This window comes from Populus alba, chromosome 11 (assembly GCF_005239225.2).
Source record: "Populus alba chromosome 11, ASM523922v2, whole genome shotgun sequence".
NCBI classification, from domain to species: domain Eukaryota; kingdom Viridiplantae; phylum Streptophyta; class Magnoliopsida; order Malpighiales; family Salicaceae; genus Populus; species Populus alba.
The window spans coordinates 2924675-2947596 of NC_133294.1; the positions used below are offsets into that span (position 1 = coordinate 2924675).

Genomic DNA, 22922 nt, shown 5'->3' on the forward strand with positions numbered 1-22922 from the left:
CCTTCTTCTCTTTTCACCTTCACGGGTCTTTCCCAATCCTGTCGGATAAGCTCCATTTCTTTGATGAACGGTTGGTGCTTGAATAACCCAATGAAATCAGCTAAACCCAAGGTTCTTGGCGTATATTGCATTCCGCCTAACTGCCTTGTTACGAGGGCGGGCGCATAGCTGATATAACCAGTTACACCAATTAAAGGAACCCATATCTTGCTTCCGCAGCTCATTGTGCAAATAGCGTTGTTCATCCACGGTGCTTTCCATTTGAAGTTGCTACTTGGCAATGCTGTATACTTATCCCTCCATGACTTCTCATCCCAATTCTTCCAAGTCTCATCTATGGTAATCTTTAACGGTCGCAAGTCAAACCACCAAAAGTTGTTGAAGATGTCTCTTGGTGCTTCGATATGACTGATTATCCATAGGTGCAACATAGGGACGCAGCACCTCATAGCTCCTTTTCCATGTGTTCGGCAGTGATTAAGAGATAACATGGTTTCCCCTAAGATGGCTGAGGAAGGATTGATCCGGTCATGCTCATATTCGATGAAGACACTCGCTGCTTCTAAACTGATGACCCCAGTTTCAGAAGGGAACAACACTAGCCCAAAAATGGCGAAGGCCACCAACCTATATCGTTCGTCTCCCAACTTGCCTTCTTCGGCATTTTTCTTCATTCGAGCTTCAATGACCTTCCATTTAAAACCCCCTTCAGCGCTTCTACACTGGCTGATCTTTCCTAAGCCTAATAAACTGACTACTTCCGAAGTTGTGTCTTCAAATCTACGTCGGCGGTAGATTCAGCAGCTGTCATTTGGAAAATCCAGGATTCTCTCATATTCTTCCAAGGTGGGCGTCATATCGATGTTTCCAAAGGTAAAGCATCGATAACTGGGATCCCAAAAAATTCAGAAGGGCTTTGATCGCCGCTGCTTGTACAGGCAACTTCATTATTTGTGCAATCCTCCCATATCGCCTTTCAAACAGGGTCTCGTCAACATATTCCATGATAGGCAATAACTTTCCTAAATCTTTTACCATGTGATTTACCTTGGTAATGCATGGTAACCCACTAGCATCGATTCTTGGGCATTTTCCTTCGGCAATCTGAGCCAACTCAGACTCTTGTCCATATTCTTGGAAAGAGAGGTACTTAGTCATGATTTTAGCTCAAAACCCGAGTTGATGAATTTAACCATTAATCGTGATGCAAATGAAAATAAGATTCATAACCTAAAGACAAGCTCTATTTATTAAGTGAGAGAGGGTAGTTTTTCTATCTGGTCTCGAAGGGTCTCATATCTGCCCAGTGACATTCTTCGTAAAGAAGTATGGGGGCGTTGCAAGGAACAGTTAAGACACGTATGCCCACCATTACCAAACAGGCACTCAGATATGAGTTGGGTGTTTCACGCATTTAAACCCTGACCAATAGTCTTAGGGTAAATCGCTAATTCCCCACTTAATTTAAAGCTTGTGTGTGCTTTTCAAAATTAAGGCAAGTGATGCATGAAACAATTGTATACAATGCATGAATAATATATGTCAAATAAAAAATAAATACGCAAATAAAAGGAAAGGCAATAAACACAAAAAAAACCAACAAATCAGACAAAAAACAAAGCTTAGTCTACAACGTCCCCAGCGGAGTAGCCATTCTGTCGCACCCCTAAAAAATTAAATTTCAATTGCGGGTTCGACTGGCGAATTTTTTTTGGTTTGGTTCTTTGGAGTCGCCACCTTTTAGTATTTTTGGTCACTAGGAACCTAACTGGTCTCAGAGATCGGGTACGGAGACTGGTTGCGTAAAGGGAAGGTATTAGCACCCCAAATACGCCCTACCTAAGGTAAGCTGCATTGTTTTATTGTCTGATAAAAAAACTAAAGTGTTATTATACTTCTAGTCGTTGGTCTGTCTATGGTTCAAGAAAAATCCTCCTCAGTAAGAAGGTCTTTTATCTTATCGGGTAAAATCCTAACCGTTCTAACGTCTATACCAAACTTTATTAATAATATTTAGGAATACGTTTTACGTATAAATTCCTAATCCCAAATACTAAAAGAAAACAAAAAGATTTTTTTTGAATTTTTTGAAATATTGGCCTAGTTCTCATGGCTTGAATAAACTGGTTATTAAAGCCAACATGCATGTTAATACATATATTGTTTTTGAAAATTTTCTTTGTTGTGTGAAAATATGATCTTATAATAATATTTATATATATATATATATATATACATATTGGAGAGACTAGGCCGTATTTTAAAACAAAAAAAAAATTGGAAAATATTATTTTTTTATGCTTTGACGAAAATCGGATACTTTAATACTGAGCTTATATCCTTACGGTATAAAAATACAACCCAATATTAATCCACTTTGCTAAAAAATATGCAAAAAAAATCAACAACATTTTAGGGACTTTTTAGAAATTTTTTTGAAAGCAAAAACATTTTTTATTCTGAAAAATCTTTGATGTTTTGACGAAAAACCGGGTATTTTTAACACTGGTTTTGTATCTTTACAGTATAAAAATACAAACCAACATTAAAACACGTTGACAAAAAATATGCAGAAAAATCACAATACTTTTTTAAGATTTTTCAAAATATATTTTTTATATATATAACATATATACACACATATAATAATAATAATAATATAATATAATTATAATATATTTATATATTAAAAGGGGGTGGGCCGGCCCAACTAAACTGGGCCGGACCCAGCCCCAACAGTCGTTGGGCCGGACCCGACCCAGACCGTCGGATTGGGCCAGATCCCTCTGGCCCGTCCTACATATTTCTGGCCAGACACCATCTGGCCCAGATAAATAAAAAGAAAACGGGGGGGGGAATTATTTTCCCCCCCGTCCCCTGCATGCAGAACGCCTCTGCATGCAGGGGACAAAATATATAAAACAACAAGAAAAATGTGCAGGGGGGGAAGAGAAGCGTACCTGGCGCGGCAGAGACGGTGGTTTGCTGGCGGGGCTACGGTGGCGTGGCTCGGGGACGGCGGCTCCGGGCGGCGTTGCTGCTGTTTCTAACAGTGGCGAAAAATTCTTCTTCCTCCCTTCTCCTTCGTTTTTTTTCGTTCTCAGTGGCTGCCTATTCTCGGTTCGGTTTTGGTTTTTTTTTTGTTTCGGTTTCCTTCTTCTCGGTTTGTTTCTGTTCTTCTCTCTCTCTTCGGGTCGCTCACTCTCTCTTTCTCTCTTCGGGTCTCTCGGGTTTTTCTTCTTTTCTTCTTCGGTTTTCTTCTCTTATTTATAGGGGCAGAACAGGTGGGGGACCATGGTTAGTGGGCCTTCAATCACGCAACGGCTGGTCGGCCATTGATGCTTTCGGTGGTGGTGGTGGGGGCGAGGAGAGAGACGCGGGAGGTTTTTTCAAAAAAATTTCGTCTTCTGTTCTGCTAAAACGGGGGGAAGGAGGAAGATGAACAGTGTCGTTCAAAACGACACCGTTCTGATCTTCCTCCTTTTTTTTTATATATATATATGAAACGGCGTCGTTTTGGGTAAAACGCGTCGTTTCATTTAAATGGCTAAACTTCAAATCAGTCCTCCAAATTCGGTCCCCCCCCTCTTGTTGGCCGCCTGTTTCACTTTGGTCCTTGGTCTCTGAGTTATGCAATTGAGCCCCTAATTGATCAATAAACTTCCAATTTCTTCAATTAAGCCCCTGAAACAATTCCAAACAGCCCCCTCTATTCTTTGCGCCTTCTCCAAATTGGTCCCTGGTTTCGGATTTTCACAATTAAGTCCCTAATTGGCCCTTAAACTTCAATATTTATGCAATTGAGCCCCTGATTTGACCCAATAAATTCCTAAAAAATATATTTTGGCCCCAGAACTTAAATTTCTCCAAATTAAAGCCCAAATTGACTTAAAAATCAATTTTTCTTGGAATCAAATCTTCTATAAATTCAAATCAAAATCCAATTAAGTCCATAAAAATCCAATTAAGTCCATAAACATCTAAATTTGGGCTTTTCTCCTCAAAATTCAAATTTTCCTTCTCAATAGGGCTTTCATCCTTCAAGAATATACTGTCAAAAATTCAATCCTTGTATTTTTAAATTCCTTGACCAATTTTCTGACTGTTTTTCGAGCGCTTCTGCCTCCTGTTATTTTTCTAACCTCTTTTGGCTATTTATTTTATTTTTCATGGGGACCCAAAAATGGGTTACAACATATAGTATGACTATAACAGAAAGATAATTACTATAACAGAAAGATAATATGTACTAATTATCTGTTTCCATATAAAGATAATGTTCGCTAACAGGATAGATCAAGAACCACCAGCTTCTCCAAGCATACGTGATTTGGTATGGAGCTCCAAGACAATCCATGCCAACATAACCATATCAAATTCTTGGGAAAGTGCTCAAAACTTCCATGAAAATTAGTGTAGTTTAGGTGGAGAAATTTTACATCTGGCATCTTTCTAAAAGTATCCGTGCTGAGGATGGGAAACAAACTTGTTTGGCCAGTTTGTAATTTTCCCCCATTGGAAAAATTGGAAAGCCATTGTTGAAAGAAGTTAAGCCTGCGGCGCTTGCGACAAACCATTGAATCAGTACAAACAACTTCTGCATAATGATCTTCCATTAATGCATGCATATCAATGCTAAGGCCACGTAATTTTTCAGCATCCTGCATAATAATATTAAAAGTACATGAGAAAGGAAAGCAGATGAATGAATATGTCAAGGCACCACAAACCATTTAAGTAGACATTTTAAAAAATTCAGCTACTTACACTAGTTCCTTTCAAAACTGTAAAAGCATCCCCATGATGCCATATTCTTTGACATTTGGGTGATTCTTGGCGAGCAATTTCCCTACCCATATCTCTTACTAGTTGATGCATCCACAACCTTTGATCATTGTTGATTTCAACAAGACATCTATCGATGAGATTATCAATCCCAAATCTTGCACCTTTATGGAGCCCATCCAGTATCCTAACCGCATCATCCACATCCATTCCATTGAAGAAACATGCGATATCAAGGAATAAGTTCTTCGGATAATCACCATCAAGAAAGTCGTAACTTATTCGAAGAACCTTATGAACTTCAAAATTAGGAATCACTTTCATTTGTTGTAATGCGCTTTCCCATATCTCTCTTTCTTTTCCAGACAATGAAGAGCCAATAACTCCAAGAGCTAATGGAAGTCCATTACAATGATGTACTATTCTCCAAGAGTCTTTTACAAAACCATCAACAGGGTCAGCTTGTCCAAAGGCATTCCAACTGAAAAGCTCAAGTGATTTTTCATCATCTAGCGGTTCCACTTTGCACCGGACCCCCTCAATATCATTAGCTGAAAACAGACCCTTATTTCTGGTTGTTACAATGATTTTACTTCCTTTACAAAGCCAAATTTGCATGCCAATGATTTTGTTGAATTGTTCCCTTTTGTCCACATCATCCAGAACAATAAGAGTTCTTCTGCAACATAATGCATCCTTAATCTTCAGAATTCCTTCATCAGAATCATTTATCTCAACAGTCTTGTTTAGGATGTCGAAAAGAAGTTGCCTCTGTAGGCAAACTATATCCTTTGACCTAAAATTTGATAGAAAGCTCTTTCCTTCAAATTTATAAAAGTTCTGGTTAAAGACACTCTTAGCTATGGTTGTCTTTCCAACTCCACCAATTCCATAGAGTAAAGCAATGGCAGCACCATGGGATCCATCTTGCAACCATGAGTTGATATCTTGTACTAGAGGATCTCTTCCAATGAAATGAGGGGGTACATGAAACATTTTTTGATCCAAATTCTTTAAGACCTTCTCTACAATAGATTGGACAAACGGTGCCTCGTACCTACATCAAAAAGTAAAATACCATGTACGATAATTAGTAGTCTCTCTATAAGCAATAGAAATAAACAACATTTAGCTATGAAATTAAAGCAGGTTGTGTGTCAATGATTTGATAGTTTAAACAAAATCATGATTGGAAAAAAAAACAATGAAGAAATCATGAGTGTTTTTTTTTTTTTTTTTTGTTATATGTTTTCTTATCAGTACACTTAACTGAAAGAAATTAAGAGTACACAACCAGCATTCTAGTCTTATGCTATGTATAGTTTCATAAAGAGATACATTAACTTACCCATCTCCTAGAACCATTCCAGCTAAATCAGCCGCTTCCTTTAAAGCAATCCTCCACCCATTCACCCGCTCCATCTCCTTGTTGAAGCTCTTTTCATGTTCCACAAATGCTGCAGAGAAGCTCCCTGTTTGACGTCCGACTTGGGATGGATCCACATCATAGAATACTGGCAAAACTATGCAGTCAGCATTCCTCTTACGTTCCATGATCATTACAAGTTCATCGAGGCACCATCTCGACGAAGCATAGTCTTTGGAGAACACGATTATCGATATTTTTTATTGTTGTATTGCCTTCTGGAGCTCGAAATGTATACTCTCTCCTCTCCGAATTTCATTATCATCTCTAAATGTGTGAATCCCTGCTTGAACCAGGGCCGTGTAGAGGTGATCGGTAAAGTTCTTGCGGGTGTCTTCACCTCTAAAACTCAAGAACACTTGATATTTACAATTAGGAAACCGAGAAGAGTAGGATTCTTGATATTTCCCAGCAGCCATTTCGAGTCTAGCAAAGATAAGACTTTACAAAGATCTGGACAAAAAAAAGAAGGAATTGCAGGATTAAAGTCGATAGTTCAAGATCGACAGCACACCAATAAGCTGAAGTGTTCATATATTATTATCTTACTTTATCTTGAAAACAGTTTTCAAGTTATTGATGAGATCATCAATAATTAGTTTCTAACAGTGAATTAATTTAAGTGATTCTAAAAGAGATAAGAGAGAGAGTACCTGTAATCTTTACTTGTAAGAGCATCTACAGGAAAAAAAGTTATTTGAAGAGTTTAAATTGATAAAATAATATTTTAAATAATATAAATATATATGGTTTTTTTTAAATAAGTTTGGTGTTATTTTTTTTTATATGATTAAATTTAATTTAGTTTATTTTTTTTGGTCTTATTTTGTTGGTTTTGATGTTTTTAAAAAGATATATAAAAATAATATTTGTGGAAAAAAAAAACATTTTATTTAGTATTTTTTAAAAATATGTAAAAATAAACATAAAGAAACTAAAATAATATTACGTTGGAGATGCTATAAAGTCAGCCTTAGAAGTCGTTGTGGTATGGGCCATTTCCGCGTGAGGACCCTTTTTTTAAAAAATTTGCTCAAGTCATTTATCCACGCGTATACTAGGGCCTGAATTCTTGCTATAATTTACCAAAAGGAACATTAGACACGCACACAACACATAATCCCTCCTATCAACTCACACGGTTCTTCTTACTTCACCCACCAGTAAGAAAAAGGCACGTGGAGGATAAGGCTCTTCATTATCTGACTTGGAAAGTTTACTAGGGCCTGTAATTTCTTGTAGCATCATTTGAATCTGCTGAAAAGTAAAGTAGATTTATGAAGAATTAATTGAAAAACAAATGGTTAAATTAAATAAATTAGTGAACTACTATAATATTTAGATTAGTATTTCATTTAAATAAATATTTAGAATTTAAGATTTATGGAATGTGTATTATAAAAAAAAACTCGTGAATTAGATTTTTTATAAATAAAATTTAAAATTAAAATAAAAAAATATTATTTTAACTAAATCTTGCTAACTCCCAGTGAAATTAAATCATATCAATATCAAATAATTATTTTAAAACAAGGTAAATAATCTTATTTTTATAAAATAATTAACTTAAGTTAATTGGATAACACAAATTACCAAAATTTATTTTTAAAAAATGTTTAGAAATGTGATAACGGTTGTTTTTTTAAAGTGTTTTTTTATTTTAAAAAACATTAAAATAATATTTTTTTTATTTTTCTAAATTATTTTTAACATCAACACATCAAAATAATCTAAAAAAATATAAAAAAAAATATATTAATTTTAAAATAAAAATATTAAAATTTTTTAAAAAAACTTCCAACATATAAATATCAAACACATCCTGTATTTGTAATCAGAACAAGTCTACAACTGGGCCCAAGGCATGGGCGAATGGTTTTAAAATTGAGAGAGAAAGGGTGGATTGTAATTTTAAGACAAGTCATCCCCACAAGTCCACTCTCTCTATGGTATGGAATGTTTCCGCGTGAGGACTTTTTTGGTTTTATTCTGATCAAGACTTGGATGTTGAATATAATCACTAATTTTGGTGCCAGGAATTGATGGCTACAAGGAATTTTCCATGGCTAATGCCGGTTGCAGAAAGTCGGAATGTCTAGGCTTGACCAGTTATGCATTGAAAATTTTGGTGCCGGGAGTTGACGGCTATTGACCTGGTGAAGTAAGAATCAAGTTAGAAAATAAATTCCACAAGTTGATGGCTATTGACCTGGTGAAGTAAGAATCAAGTTAGAAAATAAATTTTCGATGGCTAATATGGAATTTGAGGTGTTTAATGGTTTGTTCTCGTATATAAAAAAACTCGTGAATTAGATTTTTATATATAAAATTTAAATTTAAATAAAAAAATATTAATTTAACTAAATTTTGCTAACTCCCAATGAAATTCAATCATATCAACATCAAATAATTATTTTTAAAACAAAAAATAAAATAATCTTATTGTTATAAAATAATTGATTTAAGTTAATTAAATAAACTCAGTTACCCAAAATTTATTTTAAAAACGTGTTTTAGAAGTTTGATAACAATTGTTTTTAAAGTGTTTTTTTTATTTTAAAACACATTAAAATAATATATTTTTTATTTATTAAAAATTATTTTTTAACATAAGTACATCAAATTAATCTAAAAATATAAAAAAACATATCAATTTTAAATAAAATAAAATTAATTTTTTTAAAAACACTTCTAACACATAATACCGAACACACCCTATATTTGTAATCCGACCAGTCTACAACTGGGCCCAAGACATGGGCATGGTTTTAAAATTGAGAGAGAAAGGGTGGATTGTAATTTTAAGACGAGTCATCCCCACAAGTCCACTCTCTCTATGGTATGGAATGTTTCCGCGTGACTTTTTTGGTTTTATTCTGATCAAGACTTGGATGTTGAATATAATCACTAATTTTGGTGCCAGGAATTGATGGCTATATATTGACGAGTTAGAAAATAAATTCCACAAGTTGATGGCTATTGACCTGGTGAAGTAAGAATCAAGTTAGAAAAATCTAATTCAGATGAGAAGTTGATGGCTATTATTTCCTGTATTTTCCAATCAGTTTTCTCTGACCTCACATGCTTTTATAAAATGTTTTTTTTTTTTCAATAAAACATTCGTTAGTAGACCAAACAACAACAGGTAAATTAATACAAAAAAAAAAAAAATATTGTCTTCGTTTAGACCAAAACATATTGTATCAAATGTCTTTCAAGTAGTTAAGCAAAGAAATCTCATCATACTAAAAACAAATCGGGATTGCTTTCAATTTACTCCTAACATTTAGGACTAATGCAACTTTTCTTTTTTAGTTGTTTCACTACTAGAAAACTAGCAAATAGTTACGAAAATACCTACAAAAAATATTCCACCAATAAAATAGAAAACTTTATGCTATTTATTTCTGACATAGATAGCGATGAAATATATATGTAATATCAAAATTTCTAATCAAATAAAAAAATAAATAAATAATAAAAATTTCATTTAAATTTTCACTAGAAAAGTGCTCAACGAGCTCGTGTCGTAAGTGAATATCTATCTTTTAGGTGTTTATTCTAGATCGGCACTAACAATTCATGATTGTCAGAAGCATTGCTAAAAGAACTAGCAGTGATCATGTTCATATAACACGCGATTAACTTTTCCCTTGACACATCTACACAAATTAAAAAATTAAAATGTCATAAACCATTTCTATTTTTTTTAAAATAGCACCACCTCCTTTATACAAGAGAAAATAATTTAAATTTGAATTGCTACAAACCAATTGATTTTATTCAATTTGTTTCCTATCATTGAGTGAAGAGTTCACTCAACTTGTATTGGATCTAGTTTTAAGATTATTTTTTAAAATTGTTTTATATTAATACATATATCTAATGGGCAGCCTTTATCATATTTCAAATGGTATGTTAATTAGCCAATTGCATGTAAATGAGTTCAATCCTCAACTAATTACCTAAAAATAATTTTAATAAGTGAAAGTCAATTTTGGTCATATTTTGATTTAATATATATTTTTGATTTTTTTTTCAATTTCATCCCTTAAAATTTTATTTTTATATTAACTTTGATTCTTATTTTTATAATTGTTTATTTGATTTTTCCTTATCATTTTTTAATTGAAATTGTTTTTTATCTATCAAATTTGGTCCTCATTATTTTGATTGTTACTTTTTTATTTGAAATAATTTATGAAATGGTAATTATTATTATTTTAATTTCTTCATCTTTTCAATTTTTTATTTGTTATATTTGATCTCTATTATTTTAATTATTATTTATTTTATTTGAGATAATTTATGAAATTATATTTTTTTAACAATTTAATTTTCATTCAACTTCTTAATTTTGTAAATTTTTTTTCCAGCTCATTTTCTATAATATAAACAAAACACTGGAAAGTGTTTTCCAACTTATTTTCTATTACACTACCATACATCGAAAAATAATTTATTTTTTCAAAATTCACTTTCCAAACAGAAAACTACTTTCCAGCAAACAAATGAGGACTTAATTCTGAACTAATTACCTAAAAAAACATTTTAATAATTGAAGTCAATTTTGGTCCCTATTTCTTGTTATTTCACAAACAAACCCTCAATTGGTCACAATCTTTAATAATCTTTTCAATTATGCCACTTGATTTATTTGATTGAGCACTTGGTGTCTTTTACAGTATGGTCCTTGGTCTTGATATTCTTTAATTTCATCCTCACTTGCCCTTTTATAATTTAAATTTTTTTTTATTCCGGGACAAATTCTCAATTTAACATGAAAATCCAGGAATTTGTTTTTTATTTAACATGAATTAACAACAAACATTATCTAACGCACACATATGCTTTTCATATTATACAATAAAACATCCAACACATAAACAACTTCATAAGTTAAGGATTGCATATTCGATTTCCTATCACTGAAAAGTTCTCTACGATGTTTCTGATAAAGCACGGGCACGAAGGGGATGCGTTTGAAATGGGATGATAATAAGAAATACACCTGCTGAGATTGTAGCTCACAATTTTAAATTATTCAGCGTGACTAACTTTTTTCTCGAGCCCTTCACTTCGAAACAAAAGGTCATCTCATGATATATTTTCACCGAAGACCTCATTACCAAACACAAGAGCAAATAATCTCTTTTCCCATAAAGAAAATAACCAAGGAGTTGCAAGATTTCAAAAGCAAATTATTTTGGACTCACATTGAAATAAATTTTGTTTTCAAAATGCAAGATCAAGATTTCAAGATTCATTCTAGACTCATATTCCTTCACCAAATAAGAGAATGGCCTCTTAAAATCATTATTCATCTAAGTCAATGGCATAGCACTCTTGGGGGCAATGACCAGTACAAGGGGGACAACATTGTGTTTAAGGAAAATCTATCATCCCTTACAACAAGACAAGGGGGCATTTTGGTTTACAAAAGACAGCTCAATCCTTTCAGCAAGTGATACCGAATGTTATTAGGAGTGAGACGAGGGGTAATGAATAATCCTCTCGAATTATTTGACGAATCAGAAAATCTCTAGCAAGCAAGTGAGTCACAATGGGCACCACAAATGCTGAGTTGTGCAAATAAATTTGGAAATAGACTTACATGGGCCAACTCGAGTGGGCTAGAAAGCTAAACGACAAAGATGACTCAAATCAGATAGCAAGATCTCACCAACTAATCAACAAGAAGATTGTGAAGAAATGGGGGCCTATATTTCAAATCAGGTAAAGATGCATGCATATCATCTAAACTTTGAGACATTGAGCAATAATTTTTGCATTAGAAAAAAATTCAAACAGAATCCCAGTGGAAGGCCACCTTGAAATGGTGAACATTGAATTGCTTTTTGAAAAATTTTCACTTTTGAGAATTTTTCAGCCTGGGCAGGCCGCCCATGAGAATTAGGCCACCAAAAAAACATCTCTGTATTTTTCCACCACTTTTCAGCCTCAACCATCATAGGTAGTGCATTTTCTATCCTACCTCCATTCGAGCGCGCATTCGAGCCCTCGTCTTACATTCGAGCGCGCCTTCGAGCCCTCGTCTTATTTATTTTCGAGCGCGCCTTCGAGCCCTCGATCATCAAAGGTAGTGCATTTCCTATCCTACCTCCATTCGAGCGCGCTTTCGAGCCCTCATCTTACATTCGAGCGCGCCTTCAAGCCCTCGTCTTATTTATTTTCGAGCGCGCCTTCGAGCCCTCGATCATCAAAGGTAGTGCATTTCCTATCCTACCTCCATTCGAGCGCGCTTTCGAGCCCTCGTCTTACATTCGAGCGCGCCTTCAAGCCCTCGTCTTATCTACATTCGAGCGCGCCTTCGAGCCCTCGTCTTATCTCCATTCGAGCACGCCTTCGAGCCCTCGTCTTATTAAAAAAAAATCCTTGTATTTTTCCACTGGGCAGGTAACCCATTATAATGTGACCATCTGGGCCGGTAACCCATTACAATATACCATCCTATACTGGGCAGGTAACCCATTACAATGTGACCATCTGGGCTGGTAACCCATTACAATATACCAACTGGGCAGGTAACCCATTACAATGTGACCATCTGGGCAGGTAACCCATTACAATGTGACCACCTGGGCTGGTAACCCATTACAATATACCAACTGGGCAGGTAACTCATTACAATGTGACCACCTAGGCTGGTAACCCATTACAATCTACCAACTGGGTAGGTAACCCATTACAATGTGACCACCTGGGCTGGTAACCCATTACAATATACCATCCTATACTGGGCAGGTAACCCATTACAATGTGACAATCTGGGTTGGTAACCCATTACAATATACCATCCTATACTGGGCAGGTAACCCATTACAATGTGACCATCTAGGCCGGTAACCCATTAAAATATACCATCACACAAAAAAAAAAAAAAAAAACAAAAAAAAGGGTCGTCTCCCAAATGACTTGTTTCTTGATTTTTACATCTCTTTGTAAAGGTTATGTGTCAATCTACTGTTTTCAAAGTTTTCAAAACTAAAAAAATAAAAAAGAAGCAAAAGTTTTTTCTGTATCTAATTTTCTTTATAAATTTACTACACAAAGCTAAAAGAAAATGAAATTTTCTAATATCGTTGCATAGTAAATATTATAAAGAGGGGGCAACTGTCATAACCCAATTTTGGCCCATTGATTTTTAATTTAATTTTTACAGGGTTTAAAATGTAAAATTAAAAGATGAGAGACTTGTTTCGATAAAAAGTGTGATTTGTCAACTTTCGTGAAAATTAAGGACTATAATGTGCTTTTGTCATTCTATCCTTATCTTTGAGATAATCCTTACTTTCGAAATAACCTTATCTTCAAGATAATCCTTACCTTCAAGATAATGATAGTTGTCTGATTTCGAATTCGATTCTAATTCGAACTTCAAAAAAAATGAATGAGTTTGATTGAGACTGTACTTCTTACAAGCGATGGGACTCTTGCACTATAAATACTAATCCCAGTCTATGCAAAGGAGGAGGACGATTGGAGAGAAACACAGAAAAAAGAAAAAAAAGAGAAAAAACCCCAAAAGAAAGGCATTACCCGAACCCTACGAAATATTCACAAAAACAGAGGGGGCACGACAGAATCCTAGACTAGCCACCGCTGCCCCCTCTCCCCTAGCTTTTTTTTTCCTCTGTTCTTCCCTGGTCTAAAACCAGCCATACATTCCCCCTCCTCGGCATTTTCCTTTTTCTTCCTTCCCTCCCCGCCAACTGAAGCCATTACAACCATCTCCCAAAACAACCCTCTCTCAGCCTCACTCCATTAACAACTCTCTTTCTCCACAGACAAAGCCTAGACATCACCACCCTCACTCTTTGAAGAAGGAAGAGAACGGGACCTTCGGAGAAGGGAAGAGTTTTAATTATTGCAGCAACAACAGCAAGTTTCCTCCTTCGGCACCAGCGACGACCACACCAGTAGATCAGCAATGCAACTCCTTCTTCTCCAGCACATCATCATCGTTTATGAAATAATATGAGCCGTCCAGCATGCACTCCTCCAATAACAGCAGATTTTTCAATCATGAACCGCAACTTTGTCTTTAACCGTGGGAGTCTTTTAGTTCAAAACCGTGATCATCAGCAAGAGTACTCCTAAGTTCCAGCATTCTTGATTTTCCACTTTTTTTTCATTGAAGCAGCGACGATGGGTGCTCCTCAGCCAAACTTTCCCTCAGCAACCATCTCTTTTCAGTAGAGGCAGGGCGGACACGAACAGGAGACTAGGAGAGAGTGGACTGAAGACACAAACCAGAGAATAAAAAGACTGAGGAGAACGAACAAAAAAGAAAAGAAACCACAGGAGCATACAACATAGATAGAAACGGAGAAGGAGAGAAGGAAGCTTTGGCAAACCAGCATACCTTCGCCATCGTCTTCATCATCAAGCTCCAGCATCAGGCAGACTCCGACAGTTGGTATTACTGCATGTATTCCTTTAACAATTTTTTTTTGCAATTTCTGAAAGTTTGGGCTCTGAGTAGACCAAGATCCTTTATCTTAAAAAAAAAAAAAAAAAAGAGTTGCAGGATTGATGTCGAGAGTTCAAGATCGACAGCACAATAATAAACACGGAGATCTAAAATAGTTTGTATTTCCATCGTCACTTGAAAACACAGAGACCGTTCGCTTGATTTGCCCAGCAACCCTAGCTACTAGCACCCGCCCCCTCTCGCCTCTCAACCCCTCCCTCTCCTTACACTTAGAAACATAGAGATCCAAAACAACCACACATGCCAATTAATTGAAATCTGAAACCAATCAAGCCTCTCAAAAACATATCGATGTTTTTCATAACCTATCCACTATCCAGTTGGCCTTTCCTCTTCGTCTACGCAAGATCACATGATACTTCGCAGTCTCCACTACTCCTCTGTTGAATCAGTTCTTTCACAATGAGTTTTAATTTTGTTTTTTCCTTTTTAATTAATTAATTAATTAATGACTGCTCGTATTTTGCCTATCTTTATAATCTATTTAATTTATTTGTATTTGCTTCTTTTTTTTCAGTGCAGAGGTAAAAAATATAGTTGCTGTTTTGCATGCTTAAAAATCCATTTATAAGGTAACCATTTGTATTTTTCACTTTAATTGTCTCAGAATAGTATAGAAAAAATGATCTGCCCGGTAACCCTAGATGTCTCAGTTGCTGTTTTGAATGCTCAAAAATCAGTTCTATACAATATACACTATACATTTGTTTGTGTTTGCTTTAATTGGCTTTCTATTCTTGAGCACTGAAAGAAATGTATATATTTTGATTTAGTGCTTGCATCTTTGTTTGAGTCACAACTTGATCTGATCTGATAAGAAACATAGTAAACTATTCATGTTTGATCCTGCTCTCAATTCAAATTCTTAGGATTATTTAGTTTCGCAAAAGTTGGGTTACAAATTTGTTCTACTGGGTATGATGTGGTTCATGACCTCTTTTATTTTTGTCATGACTGTTTTTTATACTAAATCAGGCACTGGTACATATCTTTCTGTTAATTTGGGGGATGGCTTAAAGGGCTATGAATAGATCCATGCATTGCTCTTAACCTGCCTGTTGTTGTGGTCTAGCATCACAGATTCACAGCACAGTTTCTATGAAGCAATAATAAAGCATTTTCTTTTTATGTAATTTTATCCGAAATTTCAGTTTCCACTTAAAAGCAACAATCAAAACTAACCCCTAATTAATAAATAGATAAACAACCCAAATTTTTATTCCTCAACACAAATCATCAAACCCCGAAAATAAAAGAAAAAAAAGGGTTTCTTTATTTTTTTTTTTGAGAAGTATATGGTTTCATTAAAGGGTTTCTTTATTTGATTAATCATTTCCTTCCTCTTCATGCAACCATTGGACACCAATCGCCTTTATTTGGATAGCTGGACCATGTGGATGCACTGAAATACTCACATCATCACCATTATCAAAATAATTTGAAATCGTTAATTATCGGGTTAATTATTTTTATTAAAATAGTATTATTTTATAAAAAAAACTGAAAACTTCTTGGAATTAACACGGTAGATATCGGATGAAGTTCTATCATGTAAATCAAATCACAAGTTGAATTTGATCATATTAATTAAATTTTATTGAGTCAATATTTTTCAGTTAAATTTTATTGAGTCAATATCGAAAAATTTTGGTGCCAGGAATTGATGGCTATTGACATGGTGAAGTAAGAAAAAAGTTAGAAAATAAACTCCACAAGTTGATGGCTATTTGTTAGAGTACAGTGAATAATATGTATAACAGTGAATAAATATGTTAGTGACGAATCAATCAGTTAGTTAGTTAGAGAAGTTAGTTACATGCAGTTAAGTTGTTACAGCTGCATGTATATATACTAACTAACTGTAGAAGGGACAATTCAATTAAAACAGAAAAGAAAAGACAGATTACAGATAGATTTCTTCATTCTTCTCTCGTCTATCAAATCAACCTTTCTGTAAATACTGCTAAATCCTTCATTTCTCACGTCATCACCATTATCAAAATCATTTGAAATCGTTAATTATCGGGTTAATTATTTTTATTAAAATAATATTATTTTATTAAAAAAACCTGAAAACTTCTTGGAATTAACACGGTAGATATCGGATGAAGTTCTATCATGTAAATCAAATCACAAGTTGAATTTGATCATATTAATTAAATTTATTGAGTCAATATTTTTTCAGTTAAATTTTATTGAGTCAATATCGAAAAATTTTGGTGCCAGGAATTGATGGCTATTGACATGGTGAAGTAAGAAAAAAAGTTAGAAAATAAACTCCACAAGTTGATGGCTATTTGTTAGAGTACAGTGAATAATATGTATAACAGTGAATAAATATGTTAGTGACGAATCAATCAGTTAGTTAGTTAGAGAAGTTAGTTACATGCAGTTTAAGTTGTTACAGCTGCATGTATATATACTAACTAACTGTAGAAGGGACAATTCAATTAAAACAGAAAAGAAAAGACAGATTACAGATAGATTTCTTCATTCTTCTCTCGTCTATCAAATCAACCTTTCTGTAAATACTGCTAAATCCTTCATTTCTCACGTCATCACCATTATCAAAATCATTTGAAATCGTTAATTATCGGGTTAATTATTTTTATTAAAATAATATTATTTTATTAAAAAAATGAAAACTTCTTGGAATTAACACGGTAGATATCGGATGAAGTTCTATCATGTAAATCAGATCAAAAGTTGAATTTGATCATATTAATTAAATTTTTATTGAGTCAATATTTTTTCAGTAAATTTTATTAAGTCAATATCGGAAAATTTTGGTGCCAGGAATTGATGGCTATTGACATGGTGAAGTAAGAAAAAAGTTAGAAAATAAACTCCACAAGTTGATGGCTATTGACATCCTCAAGTAAGAACGAAGTTAGAAAAATCTAATTAAGAGGAGAAGTTGATGGCTATTAACATCATTTCTGTTTCTCTCTTTTTTCTCAAATCTTTTTGCTTCGTGGTTGGTATCACTGTATTCCTTTAACAATTTTTTTGCAAAAGTCAGGGCTCCGAGTAGACCAAGATCCTTTATCTTAAAAAAAACAGAGTTGCAGGATTGATGTCGAGAGTTCAACATCGACAGCACACCAATAAGCTAAAGTTTTCATATATTATTATCTTACTTCATCTTTAAAACAGTTTTCAAGTTATTTCCCAGCAATCAAATCCTTCATGTCCTTTTCAGAAAAAAATATTATGATAAATCTCTATGCTGAACCAACAAAAATCTGTTGATGAGATCATCAATAATTAGTTTCTAACAGTGAATTAATCGAAGTGATTCTCAGTTACAGCAGAGTTATATTCCACAATATAACTAAAAGAGATAAGAGAGAGAGAGAGAGAGAGAGAGTGTGCCTGAAATCTTCACTTTCCTTTTGCTGATGTTCTCTTATCAGTTCATCAATTTTCTGCTTTTAGGGCAACCTTACAAGTCTCTGTGGTAAGGGCCATTTCTGCATGAGGACCCTTTTTTTTATAAGGCCATGTTTGTTTTCCAGAAAGTAATTTTCGGGAAATTATTTTTTAAATTTTCATGTGTTTGTTTGTCATTAGAAAAGTTGGTCAACAGAAAATACTTTTCCGGTCAATTTCAGTCAAAGAAAAATTTGACTTGGTTTTCAGGAAAGTGTTTTTCCCTTTAGCTGGGTTTGTTTCCGAAAAAGTGGTTTCCGGAAAATCACTTTCCAAACTTTCTTGTGTTTGTTTACTAGTAGGAAAATTGATCAATGGAAAACACTTTTCAGTAAAAAGAAAATTTGGCTTGGTTTTCAGAAAAGTGTTTTCCTAAAAAATTTAGGGGGAAAACACTTCCCGGAAGTTGAGAAAAATTTAGAAATGTCATTATTTACTAATTATATCAAATTTGATCCTCAAACTTTTGATTTCTATATATATTTTTGTTTTGAATATTTATTTTTCAATTTCATCTCTTAAAATTTTATTTTTATATTAACTTTGGTCCTTATTTTTATAATTGTTATTTGCTTTTTCCTTATCATTTTTTTATTGAAAATTTTTTTATCTATCAATTTGGTTCTCATTCTTTTGATTGTTACTTATTTTATTTGAAATAATTATGAAATGTTGATTATTATTATTTTAATTTCTTCATCTTTCATTTTTTTTTTAATTTTTTAGATTTGATCTCTATTATTTTGATTATTATTTATTTTATTTGAGATAATTTATGAAAATGTTTTTTTTCAATTTCATTCTCATTCAACTTTTTAATTTGTAAGATTTGTTCCTCATTATTTTAATAAACTTGATAAAAATAAAATATTAATAAGTTATTTTAACTTATTTTTCATGACATAACCAAACACTGGAAAGTGTTTTCCAAACTTATTTTTCCATTACAACTAATAAACAATGAAAACTACTTTCTCGGAATTCACTTTACAAAAAAAAAACTATTTTCAAACAAATAAAACGGGGCCTTAATTTGCTCAAATCATTTACCCGCGTTTACTAGGGCATGTAATTCTTGTTATAATTACCAAAAGGGACATTAGAGACACACACAACACATAATCCCTCTCATCAACTCACACTGTTTCTTCTTACTTCGCCCACCAGTAAGAAAAAAGGCACGTGGAGGATAAGGCTTTTCATATCTGACTTGGAAAGTTTACTAGCCTGTAATTCTTGTTGCATCATTCTTGATTCTAGCTTTTTCTTTCTGTTAACTTTATTTATGATATGATGCGGTCGTTTTGTTTTGATTGTCTTATATAAAGATTTTGGAATATAAATGAAAATTTAATAGTTTTTAATTTTTTAATTGTTTATTTTTTATATCATTTTTTGTATTGATTTTATTTTTTAATTTTGTTCATTAACGTGGTTTAATCTAAGCGATTATCAACAAAGAAAACAAGACAGCAGCTGGATTGGAACCAAAGTAAACAAGAAATAAGAAAGAGAGAGTACCTGCAAGTTTCCCTTTCCCTTCTCTCTTCAGTTGTGGCTGCTGTTCTGTATCAGTAATCTAAGCGGTTCTGCTCCAAAATTTTAAGACAACCCTTCAAGTCTTTGTGGCACAATATTATAAATAAAATATTTTATTATATAGGAATGCGAGGTATAGTTACCAAAAGGGACATTAGACACCCGCATAATCCAACTCATCCACTCTCGCTGTGCCCCTGCTCTGGCCGTATCTCTATCCTCTCGCATCCAAAACCAGCATCAACACCACCCACCAATAAGAAAAAGGCACGTGGAGGATCATGACTCTGAATCAGCTACCGGGTCGGCTACCGAGTGGTGTTCCGTTTTGAGCCATTGAGTATTGCTGTGGAGTGGAGGGACATTGAAGCTGCACAATGTTTGGTGTCTTTGGCTATAAAGTGTGGGCTTAAGGAATCAGGGATTACAAGTGCTGATGGCAAGAGGGCTATTGAGTGGGGGTTTTATAAGAATTGAGGTTCCATGGAGTGATAGTAATAGGATTCTGTTGTCAAAAGAGTGTGTGAGGTTTCCCGTTGACTTGGCTCGTCAGAAAATTGGAAGAGAACTCGAGCGTTTTTTTAGTTGTTTAAGAGAAAACAGCAAATGGGCTCGTCAGATAAAAAATAACTAATTAAATTTTATCATGTGTCATTTTTATTTTACTTTTTATATAAAAAAATGAAATAAAATAGATAAAATAACATGAAAATTGGAAAGGTTAACTTATATTTATATATGTCTTATTATAAATACAAATTAATAAAATAATATCATATTACATTTTTTATATGAAAGCCCTTATAAATATTTATAAATAGAAGATCTCATGCTATTTCATGATAAGCTTTTCAAGAAAAAAGAAAAAACTATTTCAAAAGCTTTCCAGCTTTTTTATTTTACGGTTGAAATCTAAAAAAGCAAACCTCTACTTAATGAAACCTAATATAATACAGGTTCTAGACCCTTCTTTGCAAAATTCCAAAAAGTGAAATTGCGAGCCCTGCGTTTACCATGGAAAGCACAATTATAATTTCTAACTATATGAGAAGCTATTTCTACTTCGGCTACGTGTGCTGCATCATCATCATCATCGCTACTGTTGTGGGCAGTGATAACTTCATCCTTTCCTTCCTCTTCATGCAACCATTGTACACCAACGGTCCTTATTTGGATAGCTGGACCACGTTGACGCACTGAAATACTCACGTCATCACCATTATCAAATGTAGGATCATTGCCCCCTAATTTCGTGTGCAATAGCGATTGGATTTCCCTAATTTCGTGTGCAATAGCGTACCTCACAGGGAAGACAAAGGATTGACAAAGCAAGGATCGACCACTCGTATTGTTTCTGATTTCAATATGAACATTACTAAAGCCACGGTATGCTGACGTCACACAACTCATGAACAGATTAAGCCACATATCCGGTGGCGCAGGAGGTGATGATGATATTTTTGAATGAAAAGTTATCTACAAACTCATTCTGAATTAGCCATTTATCCTCCTCATAAAACCCCCTTAACATCTCATCTTCATCAAATACATATACGACAACGTTGAATGTGCCATCTATAAATGATATCTGTACCACCAAAACAATGTCTATAAAATGAGAAAAAGAAAAGTATTCAAATGTAGATTTCCAAAACAATAAAATGGGTGAAGGAGGACCTGAAATCTCGAAGGCTGTATTTGAGCACTAACCGTTTCCATTATTGTGAACATTTGAGAGTCTAACTTTTGGATTAATTCTTGCTTTATCCGATCTTGGAACTCGACTAAGTGATCACAACCATCTCCTTCAGTCCAACTATTTGCATTTGCAATTCCTTGCAGAGAATAGCAAAAGGACACATCTAACAAATCCAAAAAGGAATGGAAGCTCTGGAGTGCCTGAAGGCATTTTGCAATTTCTTAAAATATAGGGCTCTGAGTAGACCAAGATCCTTGATGCTTTCTGGAAGAAAACGAATTGGAGTTCCACTTAAAATCTAGACTCTCCAAAGAAGCGTGGCAGTGAAAACGAGGTAAATCTCAACATTTTCTCGTTGAAAACCTAGAGGGAAAGAATAGCTTCAATGGAAGAGATGAATGAATGATGTACTTGCAGCAATTCCATCACTTTGAAGCAACTTGCGCCCCTGATGATGCTCTAACTCCATATTCAGGCTGTTAAGATTTGAACAACCAGCTAAAACAAGCTCTTGAAGTGAATTCAATCTACTCATTTCTTCTGGAAGCTCCATAAGACTTGTACAATTTCTTAGATTTAAGATCAACAATCTTTGTAAATCACCAATAGATTCGTGAATTTGAACCAAACGGATGCAGTCTTCAAGTATTAGCTTTTCAAGGGCTGGGAGATCCGAGAAGTCTGGGGTTCTAAGGAGATCACGAGAGTGACGAAGATCAAGAATTTTCAATTTTGGAAGAAACTGTGAAAATACATGAATTTAGTTGTTATCAATTGAAAACGAGAGAGATAACTATAAAGAGACTTGATACATACCGGTTTTCCCTTCCAAGCATCAACTAGATAACTTCTGGATAGATCAAGAACCACCAGCTTCTCCAAGCATACGTGATTTGGTATGGAGCTCCAAGACAATCCATGCCAACATAACCATATCAAATTCTTGGGAAAGTGCTCAAAAACTTCCATGAAAACTAGTGTAGTTTAGTTGGAGAAATTTTACATCTGGCATCTTTCTAAAAGCATCCGTGCTGAGGATGGGAAACAAACTTGTTTTGGCCAGTTTGTAATTTTCCCCCATTGAAAAAATTGGAAAGCCATTGTTGAAAGAAGTTAAGCCTGCGGCGCTTGCGACAAACCATTGAATCAGTACAAACAACTTCTGCATAATGATCTTCCATTAATGCATGCATATCAAATGCTAAGGCCACGTAATTTTTCAGCATCCTGCATAATAATATTAAAAGTACATGAGAAAGGAAAGTAGATGAATGAATATGTCAAGGCACCACAAACCATTTAAGTAGACATTTAAAAAAAATTCAGCTACTTACACTAGTTCCTTTCAAAAACTGTAAAAAGCATCCCCATGATGCCATATTCTTTGACATTTGGGTGATTCTTGACGAGCAATTTCCCTACCCATATCTCTTACTAGTTGATGCATCCACAACCTTTGATCATTGTTGATTTCAAACAAGAACATCTATCGATGAGATTATCAATCCCAAATCTTGCACCTTTAT

The 22922-nt window shown here is 34.1% G+C and overlaps 1 protein-coding gene and 1 pseudogene across 1 annotated transcript; both read right to left on the reverse strand.

Annotated features, from left to right (window-relative positions):
- Positions 1-4283: 4283 nt before the first annotated feature.
- LOC140956158 (disease resistance protein RPV1-like) lies at positions 4284-6630 on the reverse strand. Its single transcript, XM_073412639.1, has 5 exons — positions 6450-6630; positions 6134-6383; positions 5406-5842; positions 4768-5336; positions 4284-4661 (listed from the first exon to the last, which is right to left on the reverse strand). The coding sequence occupies exons 1-5, from the start codon at positions 6628-6630 to the stop codon at positions 4284-4286; spliced, it is 1815 nt and encodes a 604-aa protein (XP_073268740.1).
- Positions 6631-20639: 14009 nt separating this feature from the next.
- LOC118038239 (disease resistance protein RUN1-like) overlaps positions 20640-22922 on the reverse strand; it is a 6847-nt pseudogene continuing 4564 nt past the window's right edge.